The sequence below is a fragment of the Notamacropus eugenii genome, chromosome 2 (genome assembly GCF_028372415.1).
Source record: "Notamacropus eugenii isolate mMacEug1 chromosome 2, mMacEug1.pri_v2, whole genome shotgun sequence".
NCBI lineage: Eukaryota > Metazoa > Chordata > Mammalia > Diprotodontia > Macropodidae > Notamacropus > Notamacropus eugenii.
The window spans coordinates 387,589,575-387,612,533 of record NC_092873.1 but is presented as its reverse complement, the minus strand read 5'-3'; the positions used below and the strand labels follow the sequence as shown (position 1 = coordinate 387,612,533).

General features: G+C 38.8%; 1 protein-coding gene across 1 annotated transcript in view; it reads right to left on the bottom strand.

The window, feature by feature from the left end:
• Positions 1–4,591: 4,591 nt before the first annotated feature.
• The window catches only part of PGBD5 (piggyBac transposable element derived 5), a 172,370-nt gene continuing 154,002 nt past the window's right edge, over positions 4,592–22,959 (bottom strand). Inside the window, exons 5-7 of the mRNA XM_072647465.1 lie at positions 20,967–21,164; positions 7,409–7,514; positions 4,592–5,585 (exon numbers count right to left, since the gene is read on the bottom strand). Of these exons, the coding sequence (XP_072503566.1) occupies positions 5,390–5,585; positions 7,409–7,514; positions 20,967–21,164 (500 nt within the window). The 3' untranslated portion in view covers positions 4,592–5,389. The remainder of the gene's footprint in view (positions 5,586–7,408; positions 7,515–20,966; positions 21,165–22,959) is intronic.

Here is a 22,959-nt window from a genome sequence, read left to right as displayed (position 1 = left end):
GAGGTAGGTGGAGAGAAAGAATCTGAATCCTCTAAATTCAAAAAGTAATAACAAAAAGAGGCAAGAATGAAGAGTCCCAGAGTCTACTAACGCTTGGCAAAGGTAGAAGCTACAGTTGAGAACAGAAGCCAAGACTATGAAAGAAAAGGCGAGAATTATGTAAGGGTCATTATATAGTTTCTTATTCCAAAGGAGGCTATAGTGACCAGTTGTTTATCTATCTAGATGGATAGATACACAGATACATGTAAATATCTATAGTTATGTGTGTGTATATACATGCACATAGACACAAATACACATGCATACTAGATTAGCTGCTTAGTTATTTTTTCCATTTTTCCCTACTATTTTCCCTTTCTACTTGGTAACATGAATATTTAAAGCTAAAGCTTTTCATACTCAATACTTTGGGGGAAGGGTGTGGGATAGAGTAACTCCACAAGGATAGAAAAAAGGATAGAAAAAAAACTGCTAGTAGACTAAAGGTTAATTCTAATCCTGGCCATTTAGGGCCAATAAAAGTAGGTTTTGTCTCATCTCTGAACCACAGTCAACAGGAGAAACGAAATAAACATTCCATACCCATTGCCCTGTTCAGAAACAGATCCCAGTGGTTTTGGATGAAAGTTCTGAACTGTGTCTTATGGTACCTGAAGTCATCCTGACCCTATTTGTAAGAAATGTGATTCTCTCAGTGAAAAATACTTGATAGCTACATTCCAGTGCTTATTGGAGTATGGCACTTTCTCCTCCTTCCCCCTCCTCTCTCTCTCTCTCTCTCTCTCTCTCTCTCTCTCTCTCTCTCTCTCTCTCTCTCTCTGTCTTCAGACTCCAACCTCTCCACCTGTACAAGGATCACCCTATCACAGACAAAAAACCGTAACAAAACGTAGTATGCTGTGTCTTATTTAAAAAATTTGTATTGTAAAAGTAAAGTTTAGCTGTTACTTATTTCAAAAAGTACATTTAGCTAAGTTTTAGGTTCTATAGAATTTTTCATGAGTAAAAATAATATCCTTTATCATTGAGTATTTAATAAATGTTTCCCTTAAAAAAATAAAATTCCCTGGGTGCTCATGGCACATACATATTTCTGCCAGTGACTAGTTAGCAGTAGGGCACTATAGGTAAAAACTAAAAGAAGAATTCCTCAGATAAACCCTCAGGCAGGAGTGGGTAAGAACTCGCTCTCTCACACACACACACACACACACACACACACACACACGCCAATACAGTAAGTAAAAGGAAAAAAAGTGATTGCTGTTGGCTAGCAATATGCTGGATTTGAATATTGGGGCTGAAGAAATGATTCTAATTCCCTACTATATCTTATACAAAAGTTAGGAAAACTCCAGGAGATTTTAATAGATCGGGAGATATCACAATTCTTTTAAAATTAAGTATGTATTTTCCAAATTATCCACTCCCAAGGAAAATATGGGGGTGTGAATGAGTGATATTTCTGGTCTTTTCTCCTGCCCTCATAAGCATTATAATGGCGAATCACCCATATTTTCAATTCAATAAAGTCCTAATATTCATGTATTGGTCAAAACGTACCTTAAGAATCACTACCTCAGGGAAGGAGAAAAGCCAGGATATAGCTTCTCCTCTAGCTAAGTGGCACCACAGTCTGACTTTTGGACAGCTATGAAACAGTCTCACAGGATGAGGTATGTAACTATGAAACCCATCCTACACATGTAGACCTTTTCCACTCCTGATTCACTGCTACTTTTTCCAACTCTTACTGACATTTCTTTTTGCTTCCTGCACATTGCAAAGCTGGATCTATTTTGGTAGCATGGCCTTGTACCCAGTTTGGAGTCACTGCTGAGCTGCTCAAAACAGCCCAGTCACCAACACTTTTCTCCAGAACAGGAACTTGAAAATATTACTGTAACATCCTACTGACCAAAGTAAAGAATTTTAGTTGGTTATGGGGAGCACACACAAATCTAATAAGGAGTAGAGCGTGGGAGACAGAAAATGTAATTAGGAATTTATTCATTTAAAGAAAATTATTATTAAAGCAAATTTATTAAGAATTACTAAAGCACAATTTGGTATAATTCTTGCCTATTGTGATATAGTATCTCTACTAAATGTAGAGATTTCCTGTGGAGGAGATTCTTTCACATTTCTTTTTGTTGGTTTTTCTGGAGCAGGGGAGGACGTGTGGTCTGGGAAGTTCATGAGTCAATCTTTTTTAGATCAAGTGACAAAACCATTCCAAAGGAAATCAGGACAATATGGCAGCAGCACCCAACCAGAGCACAGGAACTCACTGTCATGAAATGTGATAGAGTACGTCTGTCTCTTACTCCTTTGCCAACCAGACATCCTTGCTCCCTCTTGTAAGAATCAGTCACCAGGTTGTTTCCCTGTCACAAATAATCATCCACTACTGTGTCCGACTCTGCCACAAGCAAATTCAAGTGACATCCAGACTGTTATCAGCCCTAGGGAACAGTGGAGCCAGATAGACTTTTAGCTAGGGAAATTCCCAAAACCACTATAAAATGACTATAAGGCAAGGATATGTGTATGTGTGTGTTTTTTGGGGGGGGAGAATTAGGCGGGAACACAGTTCCTTAAAGGGGAGACCAGTGTTAGTAATGGGGAATTCTTCTGATCTCCAATCCCCTGAGGAAACTGGGTGGATTACTTGCAGCCTTTGCTAGAGGGCATGTAGTGTAGGCCATACTGCCTGCATTTTTTTTTAAACTATCAGTTCATCAGAAATCGGTCGTCTACCATTTTGGTTACAGGGCACTAATATCATCTAATTACTCTCTAATTATCTGGTAATTTAATAGCATATACAACTTCACAGTAATAGAGAATGACACAAGGTACAAAGTAAAACTAATTAGAAAATCATCAGTTTAGAAGGCAGATGTGTATTTATCCCCCAAAGTGATACAGGCACCTGAAACCACCTAGACTGGGGGTGGGCAAGGGGTTTGTTTAATAAATTTGCTCTTGGTCAAAACTTGAAAATTAAAAAAAAAGACATTCTAAGAACATTACAAGTCTTCAGACAATTAACTGAAGTCATGCAGACTAGATAACGCACCTACAAATCAACCCTTTAATTGGCTTTCGGAAATACTTTAATGATCTCTATTTTTGTTCTTCTATTTCTTACCCTATCTCCTCTCACCCCCAACTTACAAATCTTACAAAAATAAAAGCAAAAATACCTTTAGAAATTGATTCTCTAATTTCTGGGAGAAAATAAAAAGAGACATGAACCACTTTTCCTTAGTGTCTCCCTTAGTAAGTGTTAAAAACACGTTCAATTCAGAAATAAAAGAGCTAATGAAAAAGGACCATAAATTTTAAATCCATCTTTCTCATGAAGTTACCCTTCTAATTAATAAATCTGGCATGAACCATTATTTCATTGGTTTCACAAGAATAGGGAAGAGACTTTTAAGTAACAATTTAAATTTGGGTCTAAAATCCAAAGCATCCAATCAAAACTAGAAGACACTAGTAATCCTTTATTGAGAATACAGAAATGATAAAATGTTCACGAGCACACTTTTTAGGGACACTTCTCTTTCGCTGAATGTGAAATCAGGAGGAAGAAACAATAATCCTAAAGCCTGAGTTAAATAGATTCTATTTTTTTTAAATGAGGGGTTTATGGAAAAAGAGGAAAAAAAATAAATGAAGGGTTTACATAAAGGTCAAATGAAGGAAGAACATTAAACTCCAGCACTTATTTACTCTCATCCTGGGGATGGTGGTGAACAGAACAGGCCACTTTTCTTGTTCTGAGGCTTTCTAGGGGATGGCATGGGGAGTGGGTGTTGAAACACACACCTGAGTGGACGTATGCCAGCTATGCTGGAAAATGCATTGCATCTCTTGTTCTAACGTTGCCCCTCTGCTGGCTTCATGCTGTAGGCCTGCCTTATTATATGGCCCTATTTCAGTAACTGAATCCCTCTGGTTGGGGTCCAAGAGAGAACCACCGCTTTTCAAATTCTGCACTTTGTCCAAAAATGTTGTTTTGAGATTTCTGCACTCCTTCTTCTTAGGATCTTGTGAAGACAACTGGATTAAGCCAAGGGGGCCATTTAAAATAAGGCAAGTGAGATTGGTGGGACTCTCAATTTGTGGAAGAGATTTAGCTCATGGTCATCTTAACCTTAAAGAGATTTGTCTATTTCAGTAATGTTACATGTGTATTTATGTGTGTATATATAGATCTATATTTAAACGTGATTTTTTTTGCAAATGGCAATAGTGGTGACCAAGCTTAAATTCTAAAAGGCATTCCTATGGTACTTGGCAAGTGCAATATGTTTCTTCTCAAAGTGAACTGTTCTTTCCTGTGCTGGATACAGTCATAAAGTTGTTTAATATGTGCTCAAGATACAGAGCAGGGGAAGTGGGTAAGGAAGGAGGAAAATAAATGGAGGGAAACATCACCCATTATGCTAGATCTTAAGAAACACATAGATATATTTAAAAATAAGGAGAGAAAAAATGCAGTGGCTACATTCCACTTCCACTTAAATTGGTGTGTTCTCCCTTTTCCCCTTCACACGAGGCAAAGACGCCAAAGTCATCAGTAATACCTCATTTATTAATTAGACTATGCAAACCATTTTAAATTGTTGCTCATTCTATCACTTTTATCTCAATGGCAACCAATTTAATTTTTCTTTTTGTTCTTTTTCCTCTGTTAGACATTTCCTAAAATGCCAGGTTAAGAACTGCCTAGACAAATTAGAAAAAAGCCAGATGGTCTTCCATTTAGATCTAAACGGTTTCAAGAGTGAACACGACATTTTTGCTGGTTTCGATCTCATCAGCTGACATGCCACGATGTTAAAAGATATCACAGTCGTCCATAAATTTCCTCCTCATTTTCTAATGTAATGTGACAACACGCCCCACCACTAGCAGCCCTTAGGATTAGCAGGGGCCCCCATGTCTGTCAAGCCTCCTCTATTTGGAGCCTGAGCTCACAGATTAGCTTCTAGTGGGTGTCATAAGGAGACTTACACCCTATTGAACAGATACAACTGAGAGTATAAATGGCTAGCAACCTAAAAAACCCAGGGCTGGTGCATGAAGGACTGGCAGAGCACTCACAATGCAGCTGGGGCGGGGGTGCGACTTCTTGGTGAGGTGGGATGGGACACTTCATTCGTGGAAGCCCCAGATAACCAGCTACTTCTCCTGACCAAGTCTCTATTTCTATCCCTATGAAGGCCTCGCAGTGTCACTTTCCAAGCAGGGGGGTGGTGTCACCAGGTCCCTGATTGGACATCCAGAGCCATGGATTCTCTTCTTCCAATTCTGATTCCCTCTCCCTTGACGTGGGTCCCTTACCCAGGACTCGAGGCACGAGAACGCTGCGTCAATGGGATGGTGAGGTATCCTCCAAGCCCAACAACTCCTTTATGAGTCTTTCCCCAAACTGTGCCCGACTGTATCTCTTCACGTGGTAGGCCTCAGACATTTTATACAGGATGTAGGCATTATTGATCGCAATGCTGATGGCAAACCAGAATACTTGTTGCCAGGTCTTGTTTGGTTTATGAGAAATGAAATACCTGGAAAGGCAGACAAGACAAGTTGAGCCAAAGATCGATGAGTTTGGTCCCATAATTGGGAAAGGGGTATTCAAAGAGGCTAAGTTTCTCAGGGACAGAAACCTTGTTTTATAATAATGAACATTTATACAGAGCTAAATAATCTACAAAATGATTTACAAGCATTATATCCTTTGATCCTTCTTAAACATATTTCCCAGAAGAATATAAGCTTTTTGAACAAAGTAAAAAGTGCACAACAGAGAATAAAAGAAAATTTACAAGGAAGCAAAGAAAAGATGGACAGCTTTCAACATAACATGTAGTATTTATTATACAGGTTTTCTTGAAATGGAAATTTATTGTTATATATTTTGAATCTTCTTGTTCTGCTGTGCACATGGCATGTTTTTTCTTTTCTTATTTTGTATTTGTTTCAATATTTAAGTTCATGATATTTCTTTTTTCTTATAGTGCATGTAAAATTTAGTAATAAAAAAGAAAAAATAAATAAAAATTAGGAAAAACAGAAAATAAGCTTTTTGAGGAGAACTATTTCATTTTTGTTTCTGGACCCCCAGCCTTGAGTACAGTGCCTGATACATAGTAGGCAGTTAATAAAGAGTTATTGATCGTATTCTCTCAAACACTTTGTATAATTCTGGGCAGGTGTTCAATAAATACTCCTTAAATGAATCATTAAACAAGAAAACAACCTTCTCTGACTAAGCTGTGATTTTTAATTTATTACATTAAATTGTAATGAATATGTATTTTCATTTCTAGTTAAAGTCAGATTATCTCCACCAAGTGTGTCTGGGAAATTCTCATATCCTCATGCCCCTAGGCAGACCTTCTTTCTAGGGGCATCAGGATACTTGCTAGCTCAGCTCACCCTGAAAAAATGTACAGAAAATTCAAGTTTCCCCAGCCCTATATAGCTGAGTAAATGATCAGTTGCTCTTTGGGGCAGTCCAACCTTGAACAGAGCTTAGAATCATATCCATAATAATTCACTGTCATGTTACTATTCAAGAAAAAACATTTATTTAGCTCCTTTAATAAGGGCGCAGGGGGTAGAGTTCTGGGCCTGGAGTCAGGGACACACCTGAATTCAAATCCAGCCTCAGACACTTACTAGTTGTGTGACTCTAGGCAAGCCACTTAACCCTCTTTGCCTCAGTTTTCTCATCTGTAAAATGAGTTGGCCAAGAAAACCCTAAATGAGGTTATAAGAGTTGGACATGTCTGAAACAAATAAACAAAAAACAACAAAAAGCCCCTTTAATATCAAAGTACTGTGCTGAGTACTAGCGATAGTGTGTGTGTGTGTGTGTGTGTGTGTTTGTGTGTGTTTGTGCGAACAAAGAACAATATGACAAAGGTTTGGAAATGAGTACAATATGATGTGAATAGGGTAGAATGAAGACACATATCCAGCTGGTTTATGTCTTTTACTTGGCAGCAGAGGGAAACAAGATTGGGCAGGTAGGATAGAATTAGCTTATAAGAAGCCATGAACGACAAATTAAAAAGTTTGGAGACAACAGGGACACACTTCTCTGAGTTTCAGTTTTCCCACTTTATAAATAAAGAGGCATAATGATTATCATAGGAAACATACATTTAAATCTGGAAGAGATCTTATAGGTCATCTGGTCCAAAACCCCAAATTTTACAGATGAGGAAACAATCTCCAAGAGGTTAAATGACTTTTCTAACTCAAGTCACAGAGGTAGCAAGTGGCAGAGCTGGGTTTCCATCAACCTAGTGAATTAGTGGTGGTGAGAAAATGAGTTAGCCTCCCCATATCATGGTGGTTAAGAACTCGCTTTTGTACTTACTTGCTGTATTTGTCATCATATTTGCAGATATAGCTAAGATGAGCAGCAAAAGCTTCCACAGCCAAAGGGCAGGGGATCTCTCCACTTTTCCTCTTGATGATCACTCCTGCATGGAAAAGAGAATAACGACTTTTCTTAATTTTTCCTTACTTCAAAGTGGAGGAGGAAGAATATTTTCTATAGAAGAGACTAACTCTGGTTGGCTTACCATAAACAGGACTTAAAAACAATAGCCCTAAGAAAGGAAAATAAAAAGGTTAAAGGAAAAACCCATCACTTAAGAATTCTGTAGAGATGAGAAAAATGGAAGGCAGATAAAAATACTGGTGTCAACAAGCTAGGAGAGAAAACATGAACTAGACATTAGGTGAATGGTAGCATAGTGATACAAAAAGGGTAGAGTTTTGGAGAGTCATAAATAGTGCTTTAAACAGTGTTTGGAAGTGTGACGTATTTCCTAATCAGAGCTTGAGATGCATGTGTGTGTGTGTGCACATGAGAGAGGGAGAGAATGTGTGAGTGTGAGTGTGTGTGTCTGTGTGTGTGTGAGACACGCACAAATGAATCCTTCCCTCATCTTCTTAATTCCATCCCTTCCCTCCCACCCACCACTATGGTCCCATTACAACAATAGCAAGGGCTCCTCCTCTCATCCTTTCCCCATCCATCACATGTAGATACTCAAAATAGCCACCACATGGGGAATTCAGGAGACGTTGTTGTTCATCCTTCATTCTTGAAGAGGACCAACGATATTACCAGGGTGGTGTCTCAATTTGTGTATGAATTAGATTTAGGTGAAGCAGAGCTATGCATCACTGTTAACCTCACTTTCTCCTCTAGAGTCATTAGAGTCCAGAGGCAAGACAAAAGTCAGTACTTGTGATGGCCCAGAATGCAGTGGGTGACCTTGGCCTTTCTAAATTAAGGTTTTTCCCAGATCTCAGTTTATCTCGGGCAACATCCATTCAGTGACTAAGGGCTAGGTAATGGAGAGGCAACAAAAGTGGCACCCGCTTAGAGGTGCCACTTGAAATATCACTTGAAAAAGTGAATCAGAATTACCGATGTCTTCCTCTGTTTTCCTCCTCCTCCAACCTTACATGCCTCAACTTAATTTAATAAACATTTATTAAGCACTTACTATGAGCAAGGCACTGCGCAAGGCTCGGGGAATACAAACACAACAGTACCTGTCCTCAAAGCACATGCAACTCTACTGTGGGGGTGGGGATGGGATGGAGAGAGGAGAAGAGATGCATGACAGCTAAGTATAATATGAGACAATTGAAGGGGGGAGAGGGCACTAATGACTAGGAGAGGGGTGTTGGGGTTTACTAATAGCTGGGAATTACAAAGAAAGTTTCATGGACATCCTGAGCTGAGCCTTAAAGATGAGGATTCTGAAAAGTAAAGATGAAGAGGAGACTGCATTCAAGATATGAGAGAATTCTTGTGAGTACAGTCACAGGAGACACAAAGTCAAGTTTGGGGAACAGCTTAGTAGTCCAGTGTGGCTAGAATCTGGAATGCATAAAGAGGAGTAACATGGAATGAAGCTGGAAAGGTAGGTTGAATCCAGATCATGAAGGACCTTGAGTTCAAGGCTAAAGAATTTGTATTTTATCCTAATCGATTGACCTATAATGTCCCAGGGATGAAAGTCAAGGAGTAATCATAAGAAGTCTAATAATCTATGTTGCAATAAAACCCGCAAACCCAATGTTTTCTTTAGTTCATATAAATATTTTATATATACTTATTACCCTTTTTCAAATGTCTGTAGATTCTGTTAGGGTAAATCAAAATTCATCCAAAAGCATCAAAACATGGATAGTAGCTTTTGGCCATTACGTATTTTCTCAACTGGAGTAAATTGCTAATGATAACTTTATTATATCTTTAAAAGGGATAGTGAGTTGTATATAATAGATTTGTAGTTTCATGTGCAATCATCTTTTCATTATACTATGTTATGGAAAGGCTTGTTTTATTTCATAAATCTATAAATAAATAAATGAGAAAAAAGCATCAATGTATACATTAATGATTGTTAAACATAAAAATATTTTTAAAAATAAATTGCTTGTATTATGTGAAATTTTGGACATTAAAAAGGGATTCTCTCACTTGAAAAGGTTGGGTACTGTTGTCTTAGATATTGGGAGCCACTGAAGCTAATTTAGCAGGGGAGTGATATGGTCAGATCTATGCCTTAGGGAGATTATTGTGACAAAAATAGGTTAGACAGGGCATAGAGTAGAGCAGGGGTTCTCAACCTGGAGACTGTGAACTTTATTTAAAAATTTTTTTTTGACAACTATACTTAAATAAATTGGTTTCTTTTGCAATCCTACATATTGTATTTTGTGAATTTAAAAACATTATTCTGAGACAGAGGTCCAAAGGCTTTACCAGACTCCCAAGGGAGATTCAGACTACAGTCAGAGACACAGATTAAGAAATACAAATGAGAGATGATGAGGGCTTGAAATTGGGTAGAGGCTGTGTGAGTGGAGAGGGGGATGGATTCAAGAGATGTAGATATAATCAATAAGACTTAGCAACTTATTAGATATGAGGGGAAGGCACCCAAACTTGGAGTGAGGAAGACCTAAGTTCAAACCCATCCTCTGACACCAGCTGTGTGACCCTGGTCACAATTTCCTGTTCTGTAAATTAAGTTGGAGAAGGAAATGGCAAACCACATCAGGATCTTTGCCAAGAAAACCCTAAATGGGGCCACAAAGAGTTGGATATAACTGAACCAATTCAACAACAATGACAACAACAACAAAAATGTGAGAGGGAAGCAAATTGATGATAATTAAGATTACCGAGAAGAATGTGAAGATGACAACGCCCTCCACAGAAAGAAGAAATGTTGGAAGAGAGGAGAAATTGGCAAAAGTAGAGGTTAGGAAGATGTTGAATTCAACTTTGGGCATGTTGATTTTGAGGGGCTAATAGGACATCCCGGTAGAGATGTCCAGAAAGCAGTTGGCAATGAGTATTGGAGTTCTGAGATCTGAGACTAAATAGCTATCTAGACCTGGTAAGTAAACCTGTGAGAGTTGATGAGATTACTAAGATAATGTAAGAGAGAGGAGACTTGAGGATGGAATCTTGGGGGATATCTACACTCAGCTGATGGTAGAAAGATGATGACCCAGCAAAGGATTCTGAGTGGAAGTGATTAGACCCACAGGTTCTGAAGTGATCTCTTCCTCATAGGAGGAAACCCAGGAGAATGCAATTCCATGTAAGCAAAAGGAGAATATGTAATAGTATCTATCAAAAATGGCAGAGAGGTCAAGGGAGAAAAGGATTAAGAAAAGTCTATTGAATTGAGCAGCTAAGACATACTGATAGCACAGAAAGAACAATTTCAGGATAGCAGTAAGATCAGAAGTCAGACTGCAAAGGGACTGAGATACAGGCGCATGGTAAAGCAGTGAAGGCAAGGACACCAGGAATTTAGCAGTGAAAGGCAGAAGAGGTACGGGATGATAGCTTGAGGAGGTGATGCAGCTAGGGGAAAGTGTGTTTCCATGCAGCAAAAAGGACTTATTTGTGCTTTTTATTTTCTCTTACAAATTGGGCTTTGGATATTCCCACATATTCTCTCCTCAACCCCAACCAAATTCCTTTCCCCACAACAAGCCATACAAATCCATCACAACACAAATGAACACAAATACATTCCATTCCATGGATATGGATACTTATCTAGTCATTGAAAGATTAATAATAACAGATGAAATTTACCATTTAAGTTATTTTTTAAAGCATGTTTTCATAACAATTCTATTAGGAAGGTAGTTCAAGAATTTAGGGGATGTGTGTGTGTGTGTGTGTGTGTGTTTGTGTGTGCCTGTTTGTCTGTCTATCTGTCTCTGTCTCTCATTTATGCCTGTGATTTACTTAATGTAAGAAACTCTCAATGAAGTAACTTTCTCCATCAATGCTCATCAGGAACTTTTTGCAACTTACAACCACAGAGCAGAGGTTCTTAACCCAGGCTTTGCAGACCTCCAAGCAGCCCATAGATTGCAGAGGGTGTATCAACTTGGATGAGAAAAAGAATCCTTATTTTTGCTAACCTTTGCTTCCTTTCTTGGGAATCCTATGTATTTTATTTTATGCTTTTAAAAGATGTTATTCTGAGAAAGGATTCATAGACTTCACCAGACTGCCAAGGGGGTCTATGACATAAAAGAGGTTAAGAACTTCTGTTTCTTGTGCAAGGATTATTATTCCAATTTTACAGATGGGGAAATAGGCTGAGAGAAGTTGTGATATGCCAAAAGTTAGTAAGCATCGCAGGTCAAAGTTTAAACCCAGATCTTTGGACTCTGAAATCAATGGTCTTTCCATGATGCCACTCACACACAAAAAATGACAAAATCCTACAAATAAGATATAAAAACAAACAAAAAAGAGATCCATCTACTTTGAACACTTTGCTGTTTTAGTTCCAAGAAGTTTTTTTTAATAGTATATTTCCACTATGGACAGTTAGATGGGGCAGTTAATAGAATGCTGGGTCTGAAGTCAGGAAGACCTGAATTAAAATCTGACCTCAGACACTTACTAGCTGTGTGACCCTCGGCAAGTTACTTAACCCTGTTGTCCTCATTTGTAAAATGAGCTGGAGAAGGAAATGGCAAACCACTCCAATGTGTTTGCCAAGAAAATCCTCAATGGGGTCATGAAGAGTCAGACACAACTGAAACAAATGAATGACAAAAAAGCCCCTATCAGCTCCAGAGATCATGCTATCAGACTGTATAAGGAGGCATTAAACTGAACAATCTTTTATGCCAAAATATGGTTTAGGATTTACATATATCCACGGATCGATCTTTATTTTTTTAACTGACCTAAATTTTGACTTAATTGTCTTAAAGTTTTTATTTTAATTTGACCTTTAAAAATTTTTCTGACATTTTTATTTAAAGTTTTGAGCTCCAAATTCTATCCTTCACTCCTTCCCCTCTCCCCTCCTTGAGACACTCTTCATGGACAATTATGTAATTTTGTGTTAATTTGTGTTAACAATTTCTGTGTTAGTCATTTTGTACAAGAAGCCTCAAAGAAAAGAAAAAAAAAGTGAAAACAGCATGCTTCAGTCTGTATTCAATCAATATCAGTTCTTTCTCTGGAGGTGTATCATCATTATTATTATTATCATTAGTATCATCATTAGTCCTTTGGGGATTGTCTTGGATCATCATTCACAATTCTTCATCAAACAATATTGCTGTTACTGTATACAGTGTTTTCCTGGTTCTGTTCACTTCACTATGCATCAGTTCATGTAAATGTTTCCAGGTTTTTCTGAAATCATTCTGCTTATCATTTCTTACAGAACAATAATATTCCATTACAATCCTACACCACAGATTGTTTAATCATTCCTCAATTGATGGGCATCCTTTTGATTTCCAATTCTTAGCCACCACAGAAAGAGCTGCTATAAATACTTTTGCACAAATATGACCTTTCATTTTTAATTGGACATGAGCTTAGGACTATTTTAGGGCTATATTTTGACTATCAAGGAGATTCCATTTTTTAAAAAAATATCACATAGTAAGAAGCCAGAAAACTGAAGTAGTTTTATTTGTCTTGATAGCTGTTTGTTAAAGATCTTTTACACTGTCTCATATTATTACCAGACATTACACGCACTGGCTTTTTGCACACTCGGCATCCTACCTCTCATCTTTGCATTTTTCCAGGTGTGCAATGCTTTCTCCCTCACTTCTGCCTCTTGAGAATCTTTAGCTTCCTTTAAAGTGTAAGACCCCTGCCAGTTCCTCTGTCAAGTCCTTCCTGATCCTCTCAGTTGCTGCTCTCTTCCTCAAAATACTTTATATTTACTTATCTCTCAGCATGTTGCATCTCCCCAGTTGGCCACAAACTCCTAAAGAACAGAGATTTTAAAATCCTGGTCATATCTTTCTAGAATCTGGGTCAATGAATACTTGTTGAGTTTATTGAGCTTGTCACAATGTTGTGCTTGCACATTTTGTTGTTGTTCAGTCATGTAAGACTCTTCATGACCCCATTTGGGGTTTTTGTGGCAAAGATACTGAAGTAGTATGCCATTTCCTTCTCCAGTTTATTTTACAGATGAGGAAACTGAGGCAAATGGGGTTAAGTGACTTGTGAGGGTCACAGCTGGTAAGTGACTGAAGTCAGATCTGAACTTGGATCTTCCTAATTCCTGCTGTATCCACTGCTCCACCTTTAGCTGTCCTTAAATGTACATGGTCACAATAAGAGTGAGATTGCAGTCCCAAATAAGAATTTAGGTATAAATTTTTCTTTCTCAAGTGTCCTCTACCTCCTGCTGGGGACTGGCTTGTTACTGAGACTTGACTGAACCTCCTAGGGCTAATGAAATGGAAGCTAATTAAACTCAGCACCTGTTTTATAGAGGTCAGCTCTACCAAATTATGTTCTGTACCCTTTGATGGCCCCTACATCCCCTTGGGGTGGGAAGTCCCGTATGTCTCCTACTCAAATGTCCTTTAGAATTGTTGTTGTTTTCTTTTATTTCTGAAAAGGACCAATGACATCACAGCATGCTGTGAATTCGATTTAAGTTAAGCAGAGTTTCAGAAAGTCATCAGCTATATTCTCTCTTCCAGAGTCACTAAAATCCAGTGACAGGACAAAAGTCAGGATGACTGTTGATGGTCCAGGATGGTGGATAACCTTGGCAACAATATGTTCTCATCCGCCCATTCTGCCAGGGGATGTCTTCACATGCTTGGGATAGACACCTCCTCACTTACTGATGGGTTACCCTCAACCTGGTTTAGCCTGTCTGCCAAGAAGGTTTTAATGGGGTGTGGCCAAAGTTACTTGGGTCTCTACCAGATACTATGGGACAATCAATGCAGGCACAAAGAAGACATAACAAAGCTTTTTGAATACTTCTGGGCTGATTAGCAGAGCCTGGGGGAACTCAGGACATTGAGAAAGGGTCCTGGAATAGTATGTCAGTTGGATGAGAAAGAAAACCTAGGAAGAGAGAGGATTTTCCTCTTTTAGGGAAGTTTCTGTAATAATGAATAGGTAGAAAAGGTTTCTGAATGCCAGGTCAGGTGACGTAGAGTTTCTACATACATAAATATATTCTGAGTAGGAAATAGGTGACACAGTGGATAGAGTGCCAGACCTGGAGTCAAGAAGACTCATCTTCCTGAGTTAAAATCTGGCCTCAGACACTTCCTGCCTGTGTGACCCTGGGCAAATCACTTACCCCTATTTGCCTCCATTTCCTCATTTGTAAAATGAGATGGAGAAGAAAATGGAAAACCATTCCAGTATCTTTGCCAAGAGAACCCCAAATGGGGTCATGAAGAATCTGACATGACTAAAAAACGACTGAACAACATTAGGCAATGTATCATTCACTTCAGAGTCTGAAGATGGAACCTAGAGTCAGGAGATGGAATCTTGTTTAAGGAACAGTCAGTATCACTGGACAGCATGTAAGGGGATCAAAGTGTAGAAAGACTGGAAAGCTGTGAGGGTGGCAGGTTATTAAGGATAGAGGATTTTACATTTGATCTGGGATGTCACAAGGACACGTTGGAATTTTCTGATGTGCGTGTGTGCGCGTGAATGACCTCTACTATGTCTCAGGACCCCATCTGTCTCCCATCTCCCTGCTCTGGTTACTTGGCCTGAATCTTTACCACTGGATGCCACACACTTCTCAATGGCTCTCTGGCAGTTGCATAGAGAAATGCTTTGCATTCTCATTAGTCTCATAAATCTGTGAAGCTTAAATGTACTGAGGCTTTGATAGGGGAGAACTGGCCTCAAAAATGGAAACTAGAAGCAAAGCAAAAAAGATTTTTCTCTTGAGAGGTGTGCCATGACATTCAGCAGCAAAAATTTTTCAGAAAGCCTATGGATGCTAAAACACAGGGCGGGTTTTTCTTTCCCTCTACCACCCTGAATCATTTCTCAAGTGGCAGCTCGGCTCTTTAAATGTTCCCAGCCAGTTGCCTTTTTTTTCTATATATAGCATTGAAATTTATTGGAATTTTAATTTTTTTCATTATTTGTATGTGCAGGTGTGTGTGTGTGGAGGGAGACAAAGGGGTTGTGGGTTGTGGATATGTGCTTCAAATTTACCTAACCAATTCCATTTAGTTTGGGCTAATATTAAAATAATGATAATAATATCAACAATAACTAGCATTTATATAGCGCTTACTACGCGCCAGATACTGTACTACATGTTTTACAAAAATTATCTCATTTGATCCTCACAATAACCATGGAAGGTAGGCACTATTATTATCTCCATTTTACAGATGAGGAAACTGAGGCAAACAGAGATGAAGTACATTGCCCAGGGTCACACACCTACTAAGTATGGTAGTTTATGGTTTTGAACTCAGATTTTCCAGATTCCAGGACTGGCATTTAATCCATTGTGCTTCTGAGCTACCCCTGAAAATAAACTTTCACTTCTGCTGGGGCAGGCTCACTGATAAGCAGTGTGGGCATTAGTCAGAGGTCAGAGACACAAGGGGCAGAAAAGTTTGAGATTTAAAATCTGCTACTGGGAATTTGCAGAGAAAGATTATTGAGAGTTGAAGGTAAGTATAAGTCTCTTGGGTTTCTATGTCTCTGTTGGTTTTTCATTGACTTTCCAGAAGCCTAAGTGGGAAGTAGAGATGATAAAATGGAAACCCAAATTGGTAAAGAGACTTGCTCAGGTCACAAAGTCCCCAAGTGGGAAAGCTAGGATTTGAATCCACAGCTAGGTGGCTCAATAGATAGAGTGCTGGGCTTGGAGTCAGGAAGACCTGAGTTCAAAATTGGCCTCAAACACTCAGGAGCTGTGTGACCCTGGGCCAGTCATTTAATCTCTTTGCCTTAATTGCCTAGAAGGAGATGGAAAACCACTCCATCATCTTTGCCAAGAAAATCTCATATCCAACACTGGCATGCTATGGTTCACAGGGTCACAAAGAATTGGGCACGACTGACTAACTAAATAACAATAACCTCCAAATCCAGCACTTTTTGCATTCTAATGAACAATTTACCTCCTCTTTTGTGGCATCTAGGTGACACAGTAAATAGAGTGCTGGGCTTCGAGTTCAAATCTGACCTCAGATGCTTACTAGATGTCTGACCCTTGGGAAGTCACTTCACCTCTGCGTCAGATTCCTTATCTGTAAAATGGGGGAAAATGATAATACCTACTTTGCAGAGTTCTCATGAGGACCCAATGAGATATTGGAAAAGCATTTCACACAAAATAAGTACTCTATAAATGTTACTGTTAGTACTATTGTAGCGCTGGATTTGGAGTAAAGACTTTGAATCTTAACTAGTTATACAGACATAGTTCTATGGGCAACTCACTTAACTTCATCCAACCTCATTTTCTTCATCTGTATAATAGGGATAACAATAATATCTATCTCTGGGGTTGCTGTGAGGCTCAGTATTTATAAATTTGTATGGTATTTATAAAGCACTCAGAAAAATCTTGAAGTATTATGTAAGTATTATATATTCTTAACTCTGAAATAAGTTGGATGGTCTAGACAACTTCTAAGGTTCTCCCTGATCTAATACTGTCTTTCCATAAGAATTAATGCTTCTTAGGGGCAGCTAGGTGGTTTAGTGGATAGAGCACTGACCCTGGAGTCAGGAGGACCTGAGTTCAAATCTGGCATCAGAGATTTACTAGCTGTGTGACCCCTGGGCAAGTCACTTAATCCCAATTGTCTCAGAAAAAAGATCTCATGTTTCTTCCTCTTTGACCTTCTTAATTTGGGGGGCAGGGGTGGCATTTTCACTATGTGACCTCACAGAGTTGTCCACCACTAGAAAAATCAGGAATTTAGAGATTCCCACACAGCTTTTTCTTCCTCTAAGTCTCAAGTTAAAAACTGTCCTCACCCGATCCTGCCCCATTTATTTATTTTTAAATCTCTCTGGGTTCCTGCTTTGTCTCTGAGGACTCACTTCCTTCCTTGGTGTTCATAGCAACAGTGAGTTCCTTTTTTCGTCGTTTGGTACACTTCGATCATGTGGCTTCTCTGATGCAGTTTCTATTTCTAGATTTTTCCTTTAGTTTTGTTTTGTTTTTTCTGATTCAGGGCTTGTCAGGAGATAATCTTCTCTCTTTCCTGGCCTACCTTTTAAATGTCTTTCTTCCTTTGCAAAAAAACCAAAACAAAACATTTTGACCTATTCACTTGAAGACAACTTGGGTTACAATCTTTGACTACCCAGTGCGGAATTTCCTTTACCTGATACTCAAAACATTTGTGACTTGATCTATCAAAGCAGATTGCCATCATCACTTCTTCAGGATCATAGATCTCAGGCTGGAGGGGACCACAAGTGACATCTAGTCCAACCCTCCTTTGGCAGAGGAGGAAAGTGGGACCCAGGTGGTTGAAATGACTTTCCCAAAGTTATATAAGTAACATACATCAGAGGCATGACTTGAACTCAGTTCCTTTTACTCCAGAACCACCTCTCCTTTCACTATACCATGAAACCTTGTAGATAAGCCCTAGGGAGTAGCTTGAAATACAAAGGAAGTTAAGTGATCTGTTCAGAATCACAATACAGGAGGTATAACCTGTGATTTGATATGAGTCCAACACTGTAGCCATTACATCTCCTGCCTCTGTGTACCCAAAGCATATCACAAACCCCAAATGAGATGAAGGATGAAAAACTCAAACCGTGGGGTGTTTTGTCTACATTCTACAAAACTGACATGGTCATTTGGCTAATTTTTAGCACAAATAATCTAGTTGCTTTTGTCAAGAGGCATGGTTCAGTGGATAGAGCACTGGGCCTGGAGTCAGGAAGACCTGAGTTCAAATCCAACCTTAGAGACTTCATGGCTGTGTAACTCTGGGCAAGTCATTTAACCTCTGTCTGTCTCAGATTCCTCAACTGTACAGTGGGGATCATAATAGCACCTACCTCTCGGGATCATTGTGAAGACCAAATGAGATAAAATTTGTGAAGTCCTTACCACAGCGTTTAATAGTAGGCAGGTGTATAACAAATGCTCACACCCTTCGTCTTTCCCTGTTTTAGCGTTGTGTAGTCTCAATCTACATCAGGAAGATCACATAAAATAATGGTGGGTTGGCTAGCAGCATATTTGGTATATTCACAGTAATGACTTGCCTACATCTGAGAATACTCTGTTGCAACTCTTTCATCTCGGTTCCTGCTGGAAATTAGTCATGGAGCTGTTTCTTGGTCATTCTTCTTAGAGTTTAATGAGATTCTTGGGTTGGGGATTTTATGACTCATAAGCAACCATGTGCATACATACAGGACTTTGCCAGGATGAATTACTGCTTTATTATTGTACCTCAGCACCCACCCTCAAACACGCAGGAATCTGAGCATGTTGAAAACCAACCTCTGAGTTTTTTCCTCTTTCCACATCAATCTCCTTGTTCCTGGCATGGTGGAGCAGCACTCCTTTATGTCCTAGTCCAAGTTTTCTGTTCTTCTGGTTCCTTTACTTCAGTAACCACAGAGGCACAGTTTTTGGTTCTCTTTCTTAATAGAACCATGGTTACTTACAATATCTTCATTTTTGACAACTACTTCTCCCATTGTCATCTTTAAATTTCAGTCATCTCTACCTGAAACTCCACAAACTTCTTTATCACATATATGTAGTATGCCCCATAATTCCTGGATACCCAAACCCTAAAGCTACATGGGCAGTAAGTACACTAATGGTTGCAAACATCCTTATCTCTCCCTCCTTTAATTGCAACATCTCTTTTAATTTCTCTGACTACTGCTCTTGAGTTGCCTCTCCAATCCTTTCAATATTCCACTGGTAGAAGAGAAAGCATGCCGCAATGGTAGTCAAAGGACCTGGGTTTGAATTCTGGCCCTGCCACTTCCTATCTTGGACTCACCTGTTTTGTATTTGTAAAATGAGGGAATTGGACTAGATGGTCTCTAAGATTCCTGGTAGCTCTAGATCTATGAACCTATAATAAAGTTTGGATGGTGCTGCTAGCTAGGTCCATTTTAGCCCCCTTGAGGAAAATTCTATTATCCTGTAGTTACATTCTTTGCAGTGTAAAACAATATAAAATATAACTTCACACTGCAAAGCAATCTATAATACAATGTTATGGCTAAGGAAGACACACACACACACACACACACACACACACACACACACACACACACAATGAAAACATCAAAGTCCCAACTAAAATCCTATCTTTTACTGGAAGCTTTTCCTAATTCTTCTTAATTTCAGTGTTTTCCCTTTTACTTATTTCCTATTTATCCTGTTTAAAGCTTGCTCTGCATTATATTTGTCTCCCCCATTAGATTGTAAGATCCTTGAGTTCAGGGACTGTCTTTTGCCTTTTTTTTTTTTTTTTTGTATCTCTAGGACTTAGCACAGTGCCTGACACAGGGTAGGTGTTTAATAATTATTGATGTACTATACATATATGTTTTGAGCCTAAATTCAGGCAAATACTCCTTGATAGCATTTCTTGACCCATAGGAAGATAGTAGGCTCAGAACAAAAAAAAACCAACTTAAAGCATTTTCTTTATGACTTCGCTGTTGTTTAGTTATATCTAGTTCTTCATGACCCCATTTGGGGTTTTCTTCGGAAAGATACTGGAGTGGTTTGATGTTTCCTTCTTCAGCCCATTTCACAGATGAAGAAACTGAGGCAAACAGGGTTAAATGACTTGCCCAAGGTCACACAGCAGGTAAGTGTCTGAGGCCAGATTTGAACTCAGGAAGTTTCCCTGACTCCAGGCCTGGAGCTCTGTGCACTATGACACCACGTGGCTGCCCCTATGATATAACACTAAAGTAAAAAATTTTGCACATGCCCTGTTCCTTTTCTTTTTCCATTAGAGCAGCTTCATAAAAATTGACCTGTAGGAAAACTTGAAAATAACTGACTTTTCTCTAACGAATCCCTCTGGGTATGAGTAGATTTTTTTTAATTCCAAAGAGAAGCTAGACCAGAAGTAGTTCAAACTGGTTCTTTGCCCAAAGCAGGTATTTACTTCTGAAAGTGTAGGAAAGCAAAGGATGGGGATTTTTTCTTTTAATTAAGATAGATTTTCACAGATTCCAAGATGTTGAAGGAATGGTGCCTGTGATTCCTAGTCACACTCATGGAAATTTTAATGAGTTCTGTTAATTCACCTGGAAAAAAAATCTCATCATCCTCTTCTTTCTTGGCAGTTTAAGAGGTAGCACAGCTATGTGTTCTGTCCTCTCAGCAAGTACCTTTGACACTCCCTAATTTGAAATTTCCATCAACCAGAGGTAGAGAATTATGGTTCTTGAACCCCAAACCTGGAGATCACAAGGATTACAGGAATGAAACTGTATCTGTAACAAGTCTCCAAATTCATTTTGTCGAGAGTTTGCCCTCAGATCATCAAAATCTCCTCCACTTTCCATTTCTTCCATTCAGCCTCTTGGCCTATTCCAGTTATGGAGAGTGAGATAATGTCCCCCCAATCCCCCTTACCTTGTTGAACTGGTGAATAGGCATTTGTCAGAAAACGGAAGGGCCCTTTGTTGTACCAGCAGATCAGAGACATATTTCCTTTCATCTTTATTCGGTACTGCCCTCGAACCTGGGGAACATCCGAATTATTCAGCATAGACAGAGGTAGGCCAGTGCAGTCACTTTTTCGGGAACTCAGCAGTCCACAGCAGTAAATCTCTGTGTGGGGAAAAAAATAATTGTAAAATATGTACATATTATGTACATAGAGGCACAGGAAAATTAAGTGACTCACTCACCTAAGGCCAATTCGTTATAAAGTGGCAGAGCCAGGATTTGAGTCTTTATCTTCAAATTCTAAATATAATTTTAGACAGCTAGGTGACATAATGGATAGAACGCTGGACCTGGAATCAGGAAGGCCTGAATTCAAATCCAGCCTCAGACACGTCCTAGCTGTTTGACCCAGGGCAAGTTATTTAATTTCTATCTGTCTCATTTTCCTCAGTTGTAAAATGGAGAGCCTACTAGCACCTCTCAAAGTTGTGAAGATCATAAGAGATAACTGTAAAGTGTTCAATGTTTTGTTTCTGCCTTTGAATCCAAGGTACTGTACATATAGGTGCTGAATTAGCTTAGCACAGAACCTGGCATATACTAAATACTTAATAAAGTCCTTTCCCTTCTTTATAAATATCAATCTAAGTGATTTGGGTTTTCTCCTATAGGAAATAGTGAGCCATTGATTGTTTTTAACCTGGGAAAGAGGAGGTAAGGCATTGCAGGAGAAATTAGATGTGCAAACCATTATTTTTAGGAAGATTAGAAAAAGAGGAATATGATAATAAAATAGCTAACATTTGAATAGCATTTACCATGTGCCAGGCACTGTGCTGTGCCTTATACTTATAATCTTATTTGAGACAAGAGAAAACTTTCCCCAAATTCTAGCAGTGGGCCTATCCAAAGTCCCAGAGGAGAGATTGTGGGAGAAACAGGTAGAATCTAGAAACTTGTCTGGAGAATATAGGTTTAGTTTTATAACAATTATATTTGATATTATCTTTCCATAAGGTAGGTTGGTATTCTCCACTTCTCACAGGTATTGGGTCAAGTAAAAGCTGGAGATAATGGTATAGGCATAAGGTAAAATAATGCATACTGATTTATGCAACCAATGATTATGAACAATCTGTGCAACCTTAGCTGCTGATCCCACTGTTTTTTTTTAATACTTAAGTGGGCTCTTAATAAATACTTGTCAAATTTAATTTAATTTTTAACAGCAAATCCACTTCTCACATCTATTTACTTATATTCCACTGTTACATCAAACTCCTTATTGTTTATAGAATGAACTGGAGAGAAGAGAGAGTGGGGCAGGTAGACAGATTAGGAGATTAATACACTAGTCGTGTAGAATAAAAGCTCTTTGAAAGCAGGGGTGTTTTGTTCTTATCTTTGAATCCCAGGGTCTAGCTCAGTGCACTGCACATATAGGTGCTTATTGAACTGAATTCAGGTATTAATGATGGGGGTCTGAACCACGGTGGTAGCAATGGAAATGGCAAGAAAAAAAGGGACAACACATCAAGTGTTTGAATGTGGAGAAAGAGGGGCAATGGATGATATCAAGGTGTCCACTGGAAATAGGAATCTAGTCATTCAGTGAAGACTTAGAATTTGATAAGTAAAGCTATCATATGCAGAGAACTACACTGGGCACTGGGGAGGACACATCAGAAACAAAAGACATAGTTCCTGTCCTTTAGTGAATCTATAGCTTTATTGAGACAGGATTTATACCCAGAATCATAGAGCCTTAGAAGTGGAAGCAAGCCTGAAGAGTCAGGAAACCCAACTCTTACCAGAAATGCAAAACTATTCTATTTTAACATACAGGTAGGGGCTGGACTATGTTTTAGTGATTTAGTTGTGTCAAAGTCAAGTAGAAAGGAGGGTGGCACTAATCCATTAATAAGGATCCCTGGTATATATTGACTTAGAAAACCAC